Raw genomic sequence first — 13,688 nt, forward strand, 5'->3', positions numbered from 1 at the left:
GATTACATACACTCCTAGCAGTCCTGAAGAAATTTATTGCATAGCACTTGAATAACTGAACATTTATAAGAGAAAACAATTGTACTCTACTATACTATGGAGGTATTGAGATTTCAGGCAATTATAAGGTGAAAGGCCTGAATTAAAAGGAGAGAAGAGTAGAAGTTGCACTGCTCCATGTGCATACCACTTAGGTCTAATGAATACTTACATTTAAAAATGTATTATAAGAGAACATTCTTAATGCCTGCCTGGAATAGAAACCATTAATCTATCCAATTTTATTTAAAAATATATTCTCATTTATAAGTCTTTGGGTACTTTTACCTAATAATTATTTAAACTATATCAAATGTTAAGGCTAGAACTATTTATATAATAACATCTTAAGGTTAGGACTGTTTGCAATATTAATTTTATTTTCTGAGTGAAAAGATCCTGAGATTGTCTTACCTGTAACTGTTTTTGGACCTTGAAATCTGTCATTGCCAGTTAATTCCTGTGGAAACACACAGCTGTAATTCATGCAGGTCAATAATGTGTCTATTTGAGATGTTCGGACATCTTCCGGAGAATACTCAGGAAGGAATGCAACACTGATTGCTATCTCATGATTCAGACCTGTTAAAGAAAAATCACACTTTATTAAAAGTGCAGTGGGTTAGTACATGGTGCTAACGTGGCCAGATTTGCTGGTTTGATCCGCACATGTGCCAAATAGCTTCAAAACTGTAAAAAAAAAACTTTCAAAACTAGGAACTAAACCCTTTCCTGTGCAAACATTTATGAATACATGCTATTGGTTGAAAGAAGAGACACTTTGGAGCAATCTATCTCCACCGCTGGAAATAACAATCCCAAATCTTTTAATATTGACAGAAGGCTTAAATTTCAATATCCAGAGGATAGCCTAGTCACATAAATGAAGACATGTAGGGTGTTTTCTTCATCATTCATGACAGGTGCCATTACAGGATAGGAGAATTCAGAGGTAACTACTGGTTCAATTACTGCCATTTGGACTTAAGGATATAAGACTCAAGCAAGGCCAGGGATGGTAGTAACAAGGTTCCATTTGTCCTCAAATATACAAGAAAAACTTTAATCACTCACCATTAGGGCTAGAAAAGGTCGCAGTATGGGGAAACAACCAACATGAATCCTGACCTGTGTCTGTTACTCTTTATGAGAGTCAATGTCAACTAGGGTGGATAAAAAAAGACTTCCTAGAGTCAAGGGTTTGAGCTGGGTATTAAAGGATGAGTAACATTTAAATAGAGAGAAGGGTATTTCAGGCAGGACAGGGAGAAGCCAAAAGTAAAGACCAGAGTTAAGGAGACCATCTTGGCTGGAGCAAGGGTAAACGCACAGAGCACATCTTGAAAACTCTGAATTTCACCCAGTCACCCAAACCAGAAACGTAGAAGTTATCCTTAACTCCTCCCTTTCATTCTTCCCTGATATTTTAGTCAGCAAGTCCCGTAGATTCTATATCTCTCCTATTCAGCCCTATAGCAATGCTGAAGTATGGAGTAGGAGCAAATGGTAAGTAAACAAGTCCTTCCAGTTAAGCTGTAAACTGATCCAGAAATGCAAGTCTGTTCTTTTTTGTTTTTGTTTTTGTTTTTTGCGGTACGCGGGCCTCTCACTATTGTGGCATCTCCCGTTGTGGAGCACAGGCTCCGGACGTGCAGGTTCAGCGGCTATGGCTCATGGGCCCAGCCGCTCCGCAGCACGTGGGATCTTCCTGGACCGGGGCACGAACCCGCGTCCCCCGCATCGGCAGGCGGACTCTCAACCACTGCGCCACCAGAGAAGCCCTCGTTCTTTGTTTTTTATGGGCAAATGACACTAAGTTCCATAGCTTTAACTTAACAAACAACTAAGGGCTACTTAAAGCTTTTCAAGGATTACTAAAATCTGGTATTCATAAACTAAAACAGTCATGCCATCTAGAATTTACTGTGGATTCCAATTCAGTATTACAAGTATAGCTACCTCAGAACTCTTAGCAATGCTGCAAAACTCATGTCAATGTGCACACAATGGCATCCCATTTCCTTGATTCTAATACCAAATCTAACTCTAAGACATACCATCAATTTAGTAACAGTTTTTTAATGAAAAAGGAAACACTGCATTAATGTACCCATTGACCATAAGATGCATTCCAACTTGCAAATGTAAAAAAAAAACGTATGCTTTAGAACTGAGAAAATATTAGAAGTTGGAAATCCTGATATTTTCAGGAAGATAGCTTCATTATCAGTGTGTCACTGATACTATTATGGGTTGCTTTCTAAATTACAGAATGCTGTGAGTTTAGCTTCAACATTATTGGTAAAATTCATCATGAGTTGTTTGGTTAAAACTAGAGTTCAGAGTGCAGATGTATAAGTAAACATGCCTAGGGCCTCTGTACTTGATGTTCTTGTACATAGACTGTTCTTTCCCCAGATAAACACACAGCTTGCTCCTTCATCTCCATCAGGTGTCTGGTGAAATGTTATTTTCTCAGGGAGACCTCCCTTGACAACTCTATTTAAAATTTAGCCCTTTCCTACAACAGCACTCTCCAACCCTTTTCTTCTAGCCCTTATCACCATCTCATTTTACCATAGGCTCTGTTATCTGTTGCATTAACGCATGTAACCTCAGCCCCCAGAACAGTGCTGGGCATGCCTTAGGTGCTCAGTAAATATTTGTTAAATTGAGCAAAAGAATGTACATATGTGTATTTTTAACCTATAATTTTCGAATATTAGACTTTAGGACATTTGTGCATTGTGTTCAAATATGAATTCATCCATATTCCCAACAGCAAAAGAGATGAACACAAACATCCTCCCCACAATGTACATGTATAATGCACTTCAATGGTGACTTACTGTTTATGTGTTACTTAGATAACTTACAACATACTATCTAGGTAAACGTGATAATATATGTGGACTATATTAAAAATTAGAGGCAGATATAAAATCAAACAAGCTCATATTCCTCTTTTGTAAAGTGTATTGTATGCAATTTATATATCTTCCTCTCAAATTCTTTGTTGTCACTGAATTTCTTTTCCAGTGAAAAGTGTGTGTGTTTGTGTGTGTGTGTTGCAGAGGAGGGCAATTTGTAATCCCAGCACATAGCTAAGGGTACTTGGCATATACCATGTTTCATGGAATCTAAGATACCATTGATTTTTAAGATGATCATTATTTTATATACCACTAAGAAAGAAAAATGCTACCAACTAAACAAAGGCATGACATCGATTATAAGATCCGTATCAATTTTCAAAGATGTTAAAATATGGGGAAAAAAGTCTTACACTGATGAAATCTGATAGTAGCTACTTAAGGTTTAAGGATTAAATTACTTTTATTATGCAATGGAATAAGGGACAGAATTAAGGGGTGGCAACAGTAACCACCTCTGGAACCCATATAATCCAGTGTGCTGCTCCATTCAAGATACAATAATGGGAAGCATGCCAGTGGGATAGAATATCCTAAGGATATAGCCAGTTAGGGAACCAAGAGTGAGGGAACCCAGTGCTACTCAGTTAATGGTTCAAGTAGTCTTCAGTACGGAAGGAGGCATACCTCAGGGGTACAAATAATTGGTCCTGAGCTTGCAGGCCAGTACCAAGGAGGGCAGGAATTATGTTGGCCTGCTTGGTTGCTTTAATAGGAGAAAAAAATCAAGGTAAGTAAAGCCTTATGATTTCCATGTTAACTATAGCATATTACATTACTTTGATGTTACAATTAATGCTATTAAAATTTTTAAATTATCATTTAAATGCATTTTGCAGAAAAGGAAAAGAACCATATAAAAATTCTTGACAAAAAATCTTTTGACAAAAAGTCTAGAAAATACTGTCTTGACAGCTCTCCTTAAATTATACCTATTGTTACTGGAGTTTGTATCTCTTGATTTCCAAGAGATAAACAGATGGCTTTCAGAGGTTTACTAAAGACTGGCTGAATATTTTCCTTATTGTCTAAGTCAAATGCAAATCAAAGAGGGAACTCTTAAGCTTTAACTGACTCAGCATTTCATGGGTAACTAAATTAGTGTTGGCAGAGTCAGTGATATACTAACACCATCTATGAGTCCAATAAAGCTTTTGAAAAATACTTTCTTATATTTAAAGTGAGAAATAATTCTTAAAATTGACCAATAGATTAAAAATTTTGTACCTGGGCTAAAGGCATTGAAAATTTAGTCTGTTACTCCATCCCAATATCTTCTCTTTGAAGTGTGTTATTACACTCCATCCCAATATCTTCTCTTTGAAGTGTGTTATTACACTCCATCCCAATATCTTCTCTTTGAAGTGTGTTATTACATAATAGGCAATGGGCCGAGATTTTAGCACTTATTAATACTATCTACTTATTTGAGTCAAGTGAGATGGCATAGCAAGAATTTTAACACGAGAATTGGTACTTCTGAGATGGGTTTCTGATATTGCCACAGTACCCAGGTGGTTGTTGGGAGCCATTAGAATCGTGGGAGGTAAGATTACAAATTCCGTTCAATATTTTCAATAATGATTCACCCTAGACCAGTCAGAGCTAATGACCAAGTAACAGGGTTATGGTCTGAATAACCTTTCTGGCTCCCAGAATAAGACACTTCAAAATTACTGGGTCCTCCAGAGATCAGCAAGATACAGCAGAGGGACAATAAACCACTAGAAGGTAGTATCAGTGTAGACTGGACAAACTGCATGTTGGAAGAACTTTAAAAATCATACAGACTTATCTGCCTTGATTGGTTTAATCAGTTTCATCTAAAAACAGGAATCTAGAAGAGGGCTCAGCAAATTATGAGTTGGTGGGGGGAAGGGTCAAATATAGCCTCTACCTGGTTTTGTACAACCCATGAGCTAGGAAACTTTTTTTTCATTTTAAATGGTTGAAAAAAAATCTAAAGAAGAATATTTTGTGATATGTGAAAATTAAATGCAACTCAGATTTAAGGGTCTAAAAAGTTTTATTCAAACATAGCCATGCACATTCATTTACACATTGTCTATGGCTGCTTTCACACTAAAAGAGCAGAGCAATGAGATATCACCTCACACCTGTCAGGATGGCTATCATCAAAAAGAACACAAATAGGGCTTCCCTGGTGGCGCAGTGGTTGAGAGTCCACCTGCCGATGCAGGGGACACGGGTTCGTGCCCTGGTCCGGGAGGATCCCACATGCCATGAAGCGGCTGGGCCTGTGAGCCATGGCTGCTGAGCCTGCGCGTCTGGAGCCTGTGCTCCGCAATGGGAGAGGCCACAACAGTGAGAGGCCCGCATATTGCAAAAAAAAAAAGAACACAAATAACAAACGTCGGCAAGAATGTGGAGAAAAGGGAACCCTTGCATACTGATGGCGGGAATGTAAATTGGTGCAGCCACTGTGGAAAACATTATGGCGGTTTCTCAAAAAAGTAAAAATAGAACTACCAGATGACCCAGCAATTGTACTTCTGGGTATATATCCGAAAAAAACAAAAACACTAATTTGAAAAGATACATGCACCCCAATGTTCATAGCAGCATTATTTATAATTGCCAAGATGTGGAAGCAACATAAGTGACCATCAACAGATGAATGGATAAAGAAGATGTGGTATACGTGTACAATGGGATACTACTCAGCCATAAAAAAGAATGAAATTTTGCCATTTGCAGCAACATGGATGGACTTGGAGGGCATTATGCTAAGTGAAATAAGTCAGACAGAGAAAGACAAATACTATATGATATCACTTACATGTGGAATCTAAAGAAATAAACGAGTGAGTATAACAAAAAAGAAGCAGACTCACAGATATAGAGAACAAGTTAGTTGTTATCCGGGGGAGAGGGAAGGGGGAGGGACAGTATAGGGGTAGGGGATTAAGACATGATTTTTAATCATGGCCTGGCTTTTACCTAGCTAGGGGGTTACGACTAGAAGATATCCAGGATCCTTTTACCTTTAAAATTAAGTACCTCATTAGGAACAATCCTTTTTCTCCCTTCCTGCCAGAAAGCTCACAGAAAATTACTACCGAATGGTAATAATTTGTTATTTATAGGCACCTAGTAATACCTACTTTTTCTGTATCCTTTTAAATGCTCTGTTTTGTTTTATCCATACATAGCATATTTTTCACTGTCTTTTATCCCTGTAAATCCACTTATGTCCTTGAAAAATGGTAGGATATAAAACAGCCCAATTCTAACATGGATTACAGCTGGTTGGACAGAATGACAAATTTGCCTTCTTTATATCTGATTCTTGCTTTTAGGTGATGCATAGTAAAGCTACAAAGGTTCACAATACTTATAAGACAGCTGAGATGTTTAGAGGATCAGTGACATGTTGAAAAGAAGAGAAGTATTCAATTTCTGTGATTCCAGATGAACTCATGGTTTTCATGGTTACTTTTTGTGATGTATGAAAAATCTCCACTATAATTTTTGTTTCCTAGATATAAAACTAAGATTGATAAGTTACCCAAAGATAACAAGCAATGCAGTCTAGGAAAAAGAAGCATTTGAAACTTAGGTCTGAGAAGGTCTAACAGAGTCAATGGGAATTTATACTTTCCATAGATTATATACATATACACAATCACATGTATGTACAAATTTATGTGTGAGGGAGTAGGGCAGAAGGAGTGGAAGAGAGTAAAGGGGAAACAGGAATCTTGATTAAGGGCAAGGTAATTCACTTCAGTACTGTAGGTGCAAAACTCTATGAAATGCATCCTCTTTCAGGCATTTAATTAATTTACTAATGGCACTTCATCATTCTTTCATTTTAAGGTAACAAGATCTTCCTTTCAAGTACAAATAAAAAACCTAGAGAGTAGCTCATTTTGGTTAAGATTTTATTTTATAATTAATTTTTGTGTACATTTTTCATTCATGAGAAACAAACTTTAAAAATAAATGTAAGTTGGGCTTCCCTGGTGGCACAGTGGTTGAGAATCTGCCTGCCAATGCAGGGGACACGGGTTCTAGCCCTGGTCCGGGAAGATCCCACATGCCATGGAGCAACTAAGCCCATGCACCACAACTACTGAGCCTGCGCTCTAGAGCCCGTGAGCCACAACTACTGAGCCCGCAGGCCACAACTACTGAAGCCCACGAGCCTAGAGCCCATGCTCCACAACGAGAGAGGCCACCACAATGAGAAGCCCGCGCACTGCAACCAAGAGTAGCCCCTGCTCGCCGCAACTAGAGAAAGCCCGCACGCAGCAGCGAAGACCCAACATAGCCAAAATTTAAAAAATAAACATAAGTTTAAAAATGTGTTGACTTTAAATTTTTATAAGTTCTATAGCTACCTGTCAGTTTAGAACAACCTGAGAAAATCAGTTTATTGTCCCTTGTCAGACAAGATAGTTTTTTGAATAGCTTCCTTCTGTTCAACTTGTTACTTGAGAATTTTATTTTCTTCACAGGCTAAACAGACGTCTGTTCATAGGATCTTCTCTCAATTAGTATGCCTTTCTCTTTAACCTACATTTTACCCTTCAGTGGTTCAGATGCACTGAGAAAGAGGCAGAGAATATGAGCAAGAAAGTGGTGGCTAAAGGATAAGTGAATCAGTTTTAGAGGTAGTAGGAGAGTCAGGGCTAAGGAAAGTTCCCTTGGTTCCCATTCTTCTCTCCCCAGTACTTTCTAAGGACTTGCCAATATTTAAATGCCCACAATTAAAGCTTAATGTATTCCAGAATTAGTGCTCCATTCCTTTGGTTTGAGCCAAACAGGAGTTCTCCTTGGGCTTAACTTTTTTGGTGGTGGGGATGTGGAGCGCTTAATTTTTTAAAGCAAAATAGTATCATCTATATTTAAATTATGTCAAATTAACAATATTCAAAGAGAAGAACAGGTGACTTACCTAAGATGGTTACTTCAAAATGTCCAAGGACTAGGGCACTCTTAAAATCATAAAGATTTGGGGGTCTTCCTTCTTGTGGTATGTATTTTGCAGGCTGAGAATTATACTGCTGAGTAAGAAAATTTCTGTGTTCTAAAACAAATCTCCGTGGAATACTTTCAGGATAAATACAGCTGTATCGTAGGTGATCTATTAAGCCGAACTTCTTTTCTCTCCACATCTGACTTTCCCATTTACCACTTATAGTTTTTCTGGCTTTCCCTATGCAACCAGTTCTTGTGCTTTCTCGACCTGTTAAAGAAGCGAGATGAACACAATTGAGACCTATAAACTAACCAAATCAGGTAAATCACTACAAAAAAAGCACAGATTAATGAGAAATAGCTTAATTAACTTTAAAAATCAACCACCTACAAAATGTAAACTGAATGTCCAAAAGGTAACTCTTATTAAAGTGAGGAAAGAACTAGAATTCACCTTCAAAATAAACTTTTACTCCAAAATATTAAAAAGTAATATTGTTTTTTCTGTTTCTGGAATTAACGAGATTTGTAATTATCTTCTTTATACTTTTCTATATTTCCTAAATGCTCTTAAATAAACAAACATTCCTTTTATATTCAGTGACAAATTCAAGTTAAGTAAAATTCATGAGAATAATAACCTTTAGAGATTGGACCTCCACTCACTATTGGTGGAATTTAAGCTTAAAATAAAATTTTGTTAATCTTTGCTAAAAGTATCCTGAACACACACAGAATGCAGTCTATTTTTTGGATATAAGTCTCTTTCAAAAGGACCGTTGATATGATATTCCTTTCAGATATAAATAACATATGGAAAACAAAGAGGGAACTAAATTGAAATGAAAGACCACTTCAACTCTTAATTGTTCTCTATCATCAAGTCAGTTTATCATTTATGTACAATTTATCTAACATATTTAGTTTCTAAGGCAGAATATAATTTCCCTCTTACACATTATGACATTTATCCATTCATTCAATTCACTAAGCAAATAATTATTGAGCACCTATTATGTACCAAATACTACACTAAGGAATTTGCTAAAATAATATTTTAATTAAATAATACACCCTGGGAACTGAAGACATAGAGAAGAATCAGAAAAAAAAGAGATGTTGGAACTTCTCACACTGTCAGTTCTGCTAGCTAAGGCAAGCTGACAGCAACTGTTGCAGAGTTTAGCAAGGTTGCTGAATTGCTTCATTGTAGGCTGCCTATGCCTTGGCATTTATTATCTTCCTAGCATAAAAAACCATGCTGAGACAGAAGGGTGTTTCAACAGCAAGGTTTCAGTGTGGTTAATATATCACTTCTGTTTTTGAACTTTATTCTATATCCCCAGACTACTTTCTTGGTTTCTTAAACCTAGACAGAGACTGAAAAATTATTACGAGGTAAAATACTACATTGAATTTTTAGAGAAGATGAAGAGGTGAACTTCTTACCAGGTATTCAAAACACTGTGATATTACAAGAGTATTTTTTTAAACTTAAAATTTAGTTGATGAACACACTTAACTTCGCTTGATAACAAACGAAAAGGATAAAAAACTTAATCACACATGAAAAGGAAAGGAAACAATAAAAGCCAAGAGAAAAACTCAAAGTTAATAGGAGTAAAGTAAGGATTGGGCAATGATTTATCCTTTTTATCTTCTAGAAATGAATTTCCCTTACCCAAACTAATAAAAGTACATAATTAGATTAGCAATAAGTAGCTATTACAACCCAAGTTATAGTGAGAATTCCTGACTGATTTGTTCTAAAATAATGCACACAAAGAACAAGTTATGGGCCATTCCAATCTTTAAAAATTAAGTACTTACATCCATTGCATAGGAAAAAAATCCTATGATTGACACTGTCAGGAATAAGTCAGAATATTTTCTATGGCTGTTTTCTTATTTGAGTGTTAAGAACTGGCAAGGTTTAATGTTTACATGAAAAGTTCTTCTGAAAAAATAATGCTTTTTTTTTTTTTTTCCGGTACACGGGCCTCTCACTGTTGTGGCCTCTCCCGTTGCACAGCACAGGCTCCGGACGCGCAGACTCAGCGGCCATGGCTCACAGGCCCAGCCACTCTGCGGCATGTGGGATCTTCCCGGACTGGGGCACGAACCCGTGTCCCCTGCATCGGCAGGCGGACTCTCAACCACTGCGCCACCAGGGAAGCCCCATACATTGTTTTTTAATTTAGTAACTTGGGACTGTAATTAACTATCCCAATTATATGTTCATAATTAATACAAATGGGTATGAAATCAGTACAAGAGATATTGGCAGTCACTGGTTGTGAATAGCAAGATTTCAAAGGCAATAATTAGGAGACAAAATACATCTAGAGCTCAGGTTTTTCTAAAAATAAGATGGAAAATTATACACTAGAATTCTTTTATTTTTAGCTTGAATATTACTAAAATTACCAAATGAAAAACATTATTGTTTAAGCCTAATGCATAACTAAGATACAGGTTAATTACCTAGCAAAATTATATTTTTGTATATATCTAATTATATACCAGAATTATAGTGATCACCGTTATTTTAATGATTCATTTTACCCTTATTTCTGGTGAGAACGGATTTATGTTTTAATGAGGAAAAATTTCAGGAGAAGACCACATTTAGGTTGTGAGGTGAAAAAGGACATGGTATAAATGTATGTGTATAGGCAGAGTGATTTTTCTTCACAAAATCTACTCTAAGCATTTCATTATGTGGATAAGAGTGATAGGTAGGGGTGTATGGAGGCATGGGGGTCGGAGAGGAGCTATTTCCTTTCCCTCTTTCCCCCTTGCCTTCACTGACCCCATGCTGGTGCAAGATCTACAAGTCTAGAAAAAAACAGAGTATTTCAATCAGTGATCAGATCTATGCTTGGTAGCAAGTATAATAGACTTTTTAAAGAATTGTGTAAGTCAGAGGCTACCTATAATGTCTTATGATCTCAGTAGTACTGTTATTGTGAACTTTTCAATGTATATCTTACTTATCTAAGTTACCAGATACAAACAATAAGATGTTAAACTTTGTAGTCTTCAAAATAACTAGCACAATCAAACCACATAAACAAATTAGCTATATATTCACAAAATGAGTGGCTTTTGAATTTACAGACACAGTAATTTCCAAAGCTATCATGAAACATATCTGGAAATACATCAGTAACCATGTTAACACATATAGATCTAATTCATTCATTAAAACTGCAGTATAATAAACAAATGGGACTACATCAAACTAAAAAACTTCTGCATGGCAAAGGAAACCATCAACAAAATGAAAAGGCAACCTACAGAATGCGAGAAAATGATTGCAAATCACATATCTGATAAGGGGTTAATATCCAAATATATAAAGAACTTGTTCAACTCGATAACAAACAAACAAACAAATAAAAAATGTGATTAAAAAGGGGGCAGAGGATCTGAATAGACATATTTCCAAAGAAGACATACAGATGGCCAACAAGTACATAAAAGAGATGTTCAACATCACTATTAGGGAAACGCAAACCAAAACCACGAGATATCATCTGACACCTGTTAAAATGGCTATTATCAAAAAGACAAGAAATAACAAGTGTTGGGGAGGATGTGGCAAAAAGCGAACCCTCATATGCTGTTGGTGGGAACGTAAATTGGTGCAGCCACTATGGAGAACAGTATGGATGTTCCTCAAAAAAGTAAAAATAGAACAACAATATGATCCAGCAATTCCACTACTGGGTATTTATCCAAAGAAATAAAAAACACTAATTCAAAAAGATATATACACCCTGCTTTGGGGCGGGGTGGTGGTGTGATGAATTGGGAGAGTGGGATTGACATATACACACTAATATGTATAAAATGGATAACTAATAAGAACCTGCTGTAAAAAAAAATACAATACGCATAATGGTTAAAAAATAACATTAAAAAAAAAATATATACACCCCCCTGTCCACTGTAGTATTATTTACAATAGCCAAGACCTGAAAACAACCTAAAGGCCCATCAATGAAAGAATGGATAAAGAACAGGTGGTGTATATACAATGGAATATTATTCAGCCATGAAAACAATGAAATCTTGACATGGATGAAACTTGAGGACATTATGCTAAGTTAAATAAGTCAGACAGAGAAAGACAAATATTGTATGATCTCACATGTGGAATAAAAAAAAAGACAGACCTCCCCCCAAGAAAAAAACAAGCTCATAGATACAGAGAACAGATTGGTGGTTGCCAGAGGTAGGGGTTTGGGAGCAGGTGGGTGAAGTGGGTCAAAAGGTACAAATTTCCAGTTATAAAATAAGTAAGTCATGGAGATGTAATGTACAGCATGGTGACTATAGTTAATATCATATTGCATATTTGAAACTTACTAAGAGAGTATATCTTAAAAGTTTTCATCACAAGAAAAAAATTTTTTGTAACTATGTATGGTGACGAATGTTAACTAGACTTACTGTGGGAATCGTTTTGCTATATATACAAATATCAAATCATTATGTTGCACACGTGAAATTAATATAATGTTACACGCTAATTATACCTCAATTAAAAAAAGAAAAAAATAATGAACGTAAAAGAGTTTTCCTATTTTAAACAATGCTCCAATACTCATCTTAGAACATGTCTCCCAGTGTGCCCAACATATAGGTCACAAAGTGTAACATTTTCAATAAATTAGGTCTTGTCAAATTGCTCTCAAAGGTAGTTGTACGTTTATCTAAGAAAGGGGGGGGCGTGACTCTCTCTCTCTGATATACACACATACCTTCTTATATTATAAAACAAACAATGAAAAGACATACCATAAAATGAATTAAAAAGTTACCTATAATGGTGGAGAAGGAAGAGGATGCAGGGAACAGGGGTAGAAGCTAAACTTCTTTAAATATATATTTATACAACAACAGTTGAATACATTCTTTTCAAAAATACACGAAATACCTCCAGGATGGACCATATGTTAGGCCACAAAATAAGCCTCAATAAATTTAAAAAGAATCACATAATACAAGTATCTTTTCTGACCACAATAGAATGAAGCTAGAAATTAACAACAGAAGGAAAACTAGAGAATTCACATATACGTGGAAATTAAACAACACACTCTTAAGCAACTAATAGGTCAAATAAGAAGTCACAAGGGAAATTATAAAATACCTTGAGATGAGCAAAAATGAAAATACAACATAAAAACTTATAAGATGCAGTGAAAGTGGTGATCTGAGGGAAATTTACAGCAGAAATACCTATATTTAAAAAAAGAACTATGGAGAACAGTATGGAGGTTCCTTAAAAAACTAAAAGTAGAACTACCATACGACCCAGCAATCCCACTACTGGGCAAATATCCTGAGAAAACCATAATTCAAAAAGAGTCAGGTACCAAAATGTTAATTGCAGCTCTATTTACAATAGCCAGGACATGGAAGCAACCTAAGTGTCCATCATTGGATGAATGGATAAAGAAGATGTGGCACATATATACAATGTAATATTACTCAGCCATAAAAAGAAATGAAATTGAGTTATTTGTAGTGAGGTGGCTGGACCTAGAGACTGTCATACAGAGTGAAGTAAGTCTGAAAGAGAAAAATAAATATCATATGCTAACACATATATATGGAATCTAAAAAAAATGGTCATGAAGAACCTAGGGGCAAGACGGGAATAAAGACACAGACCTACTAGAGAATGGACTTGAGGATATGGGGAGGGGGAAGGGTAAGCTGTGACAAAGTGAGAGAGTGGCATGGACATGTATACACTAC

General features: G+C 36.2%; 1 protein-coding gene across 4 annotated transcripts in view; it reads right to left on the reverse strand.

Moving 5' to 3' along the window:
- The window catches only part of RADX (RPA1 related single stranded DNA binding protein, X-linked), a 67,041-nt gene that overhangs the window by 11,302 nt on the left and 42,051 nt on the right, over positions 1 to 13,688 (reverse strand). For all 4 annotated transcript variants that reach the window (XM_022566415.3, XM_089904234.1, XM_089904233.1 and 1 more), the window contains 2 exons: positions 7,894 to 8,184; positions 454 to 621 (listed from right to left, as the gene is read on the reverse strand). In XM_022566415.3, the coding sequence (XP_022422123.1) occupies positions 454 to 621; positions 7,894 to 8,184 (459 nt within the window). The remainder of the gene's footprint in view (positions 1 to 453; positions 622 to 7,893; positions 8,185 to 13,688) is intronic.

The sequence above is a fragment of the Delphinapterus leucas genome, chromosome X (genome assembly GCF_059928025.1).
Source record: "Delphinapterus leucas isolate spDelLeu-1000000601 "Yukka" chromosome X, BTC_Dleu_Yukka2, whole genome shotgun sequence".
Classification (NCBI taxonomy): Eukaryota; Metazoa; Chordata; class Mammalia; order Artiodactyla; family Monodontidae; genus Delphinapterus; species Delphinapterus leucas.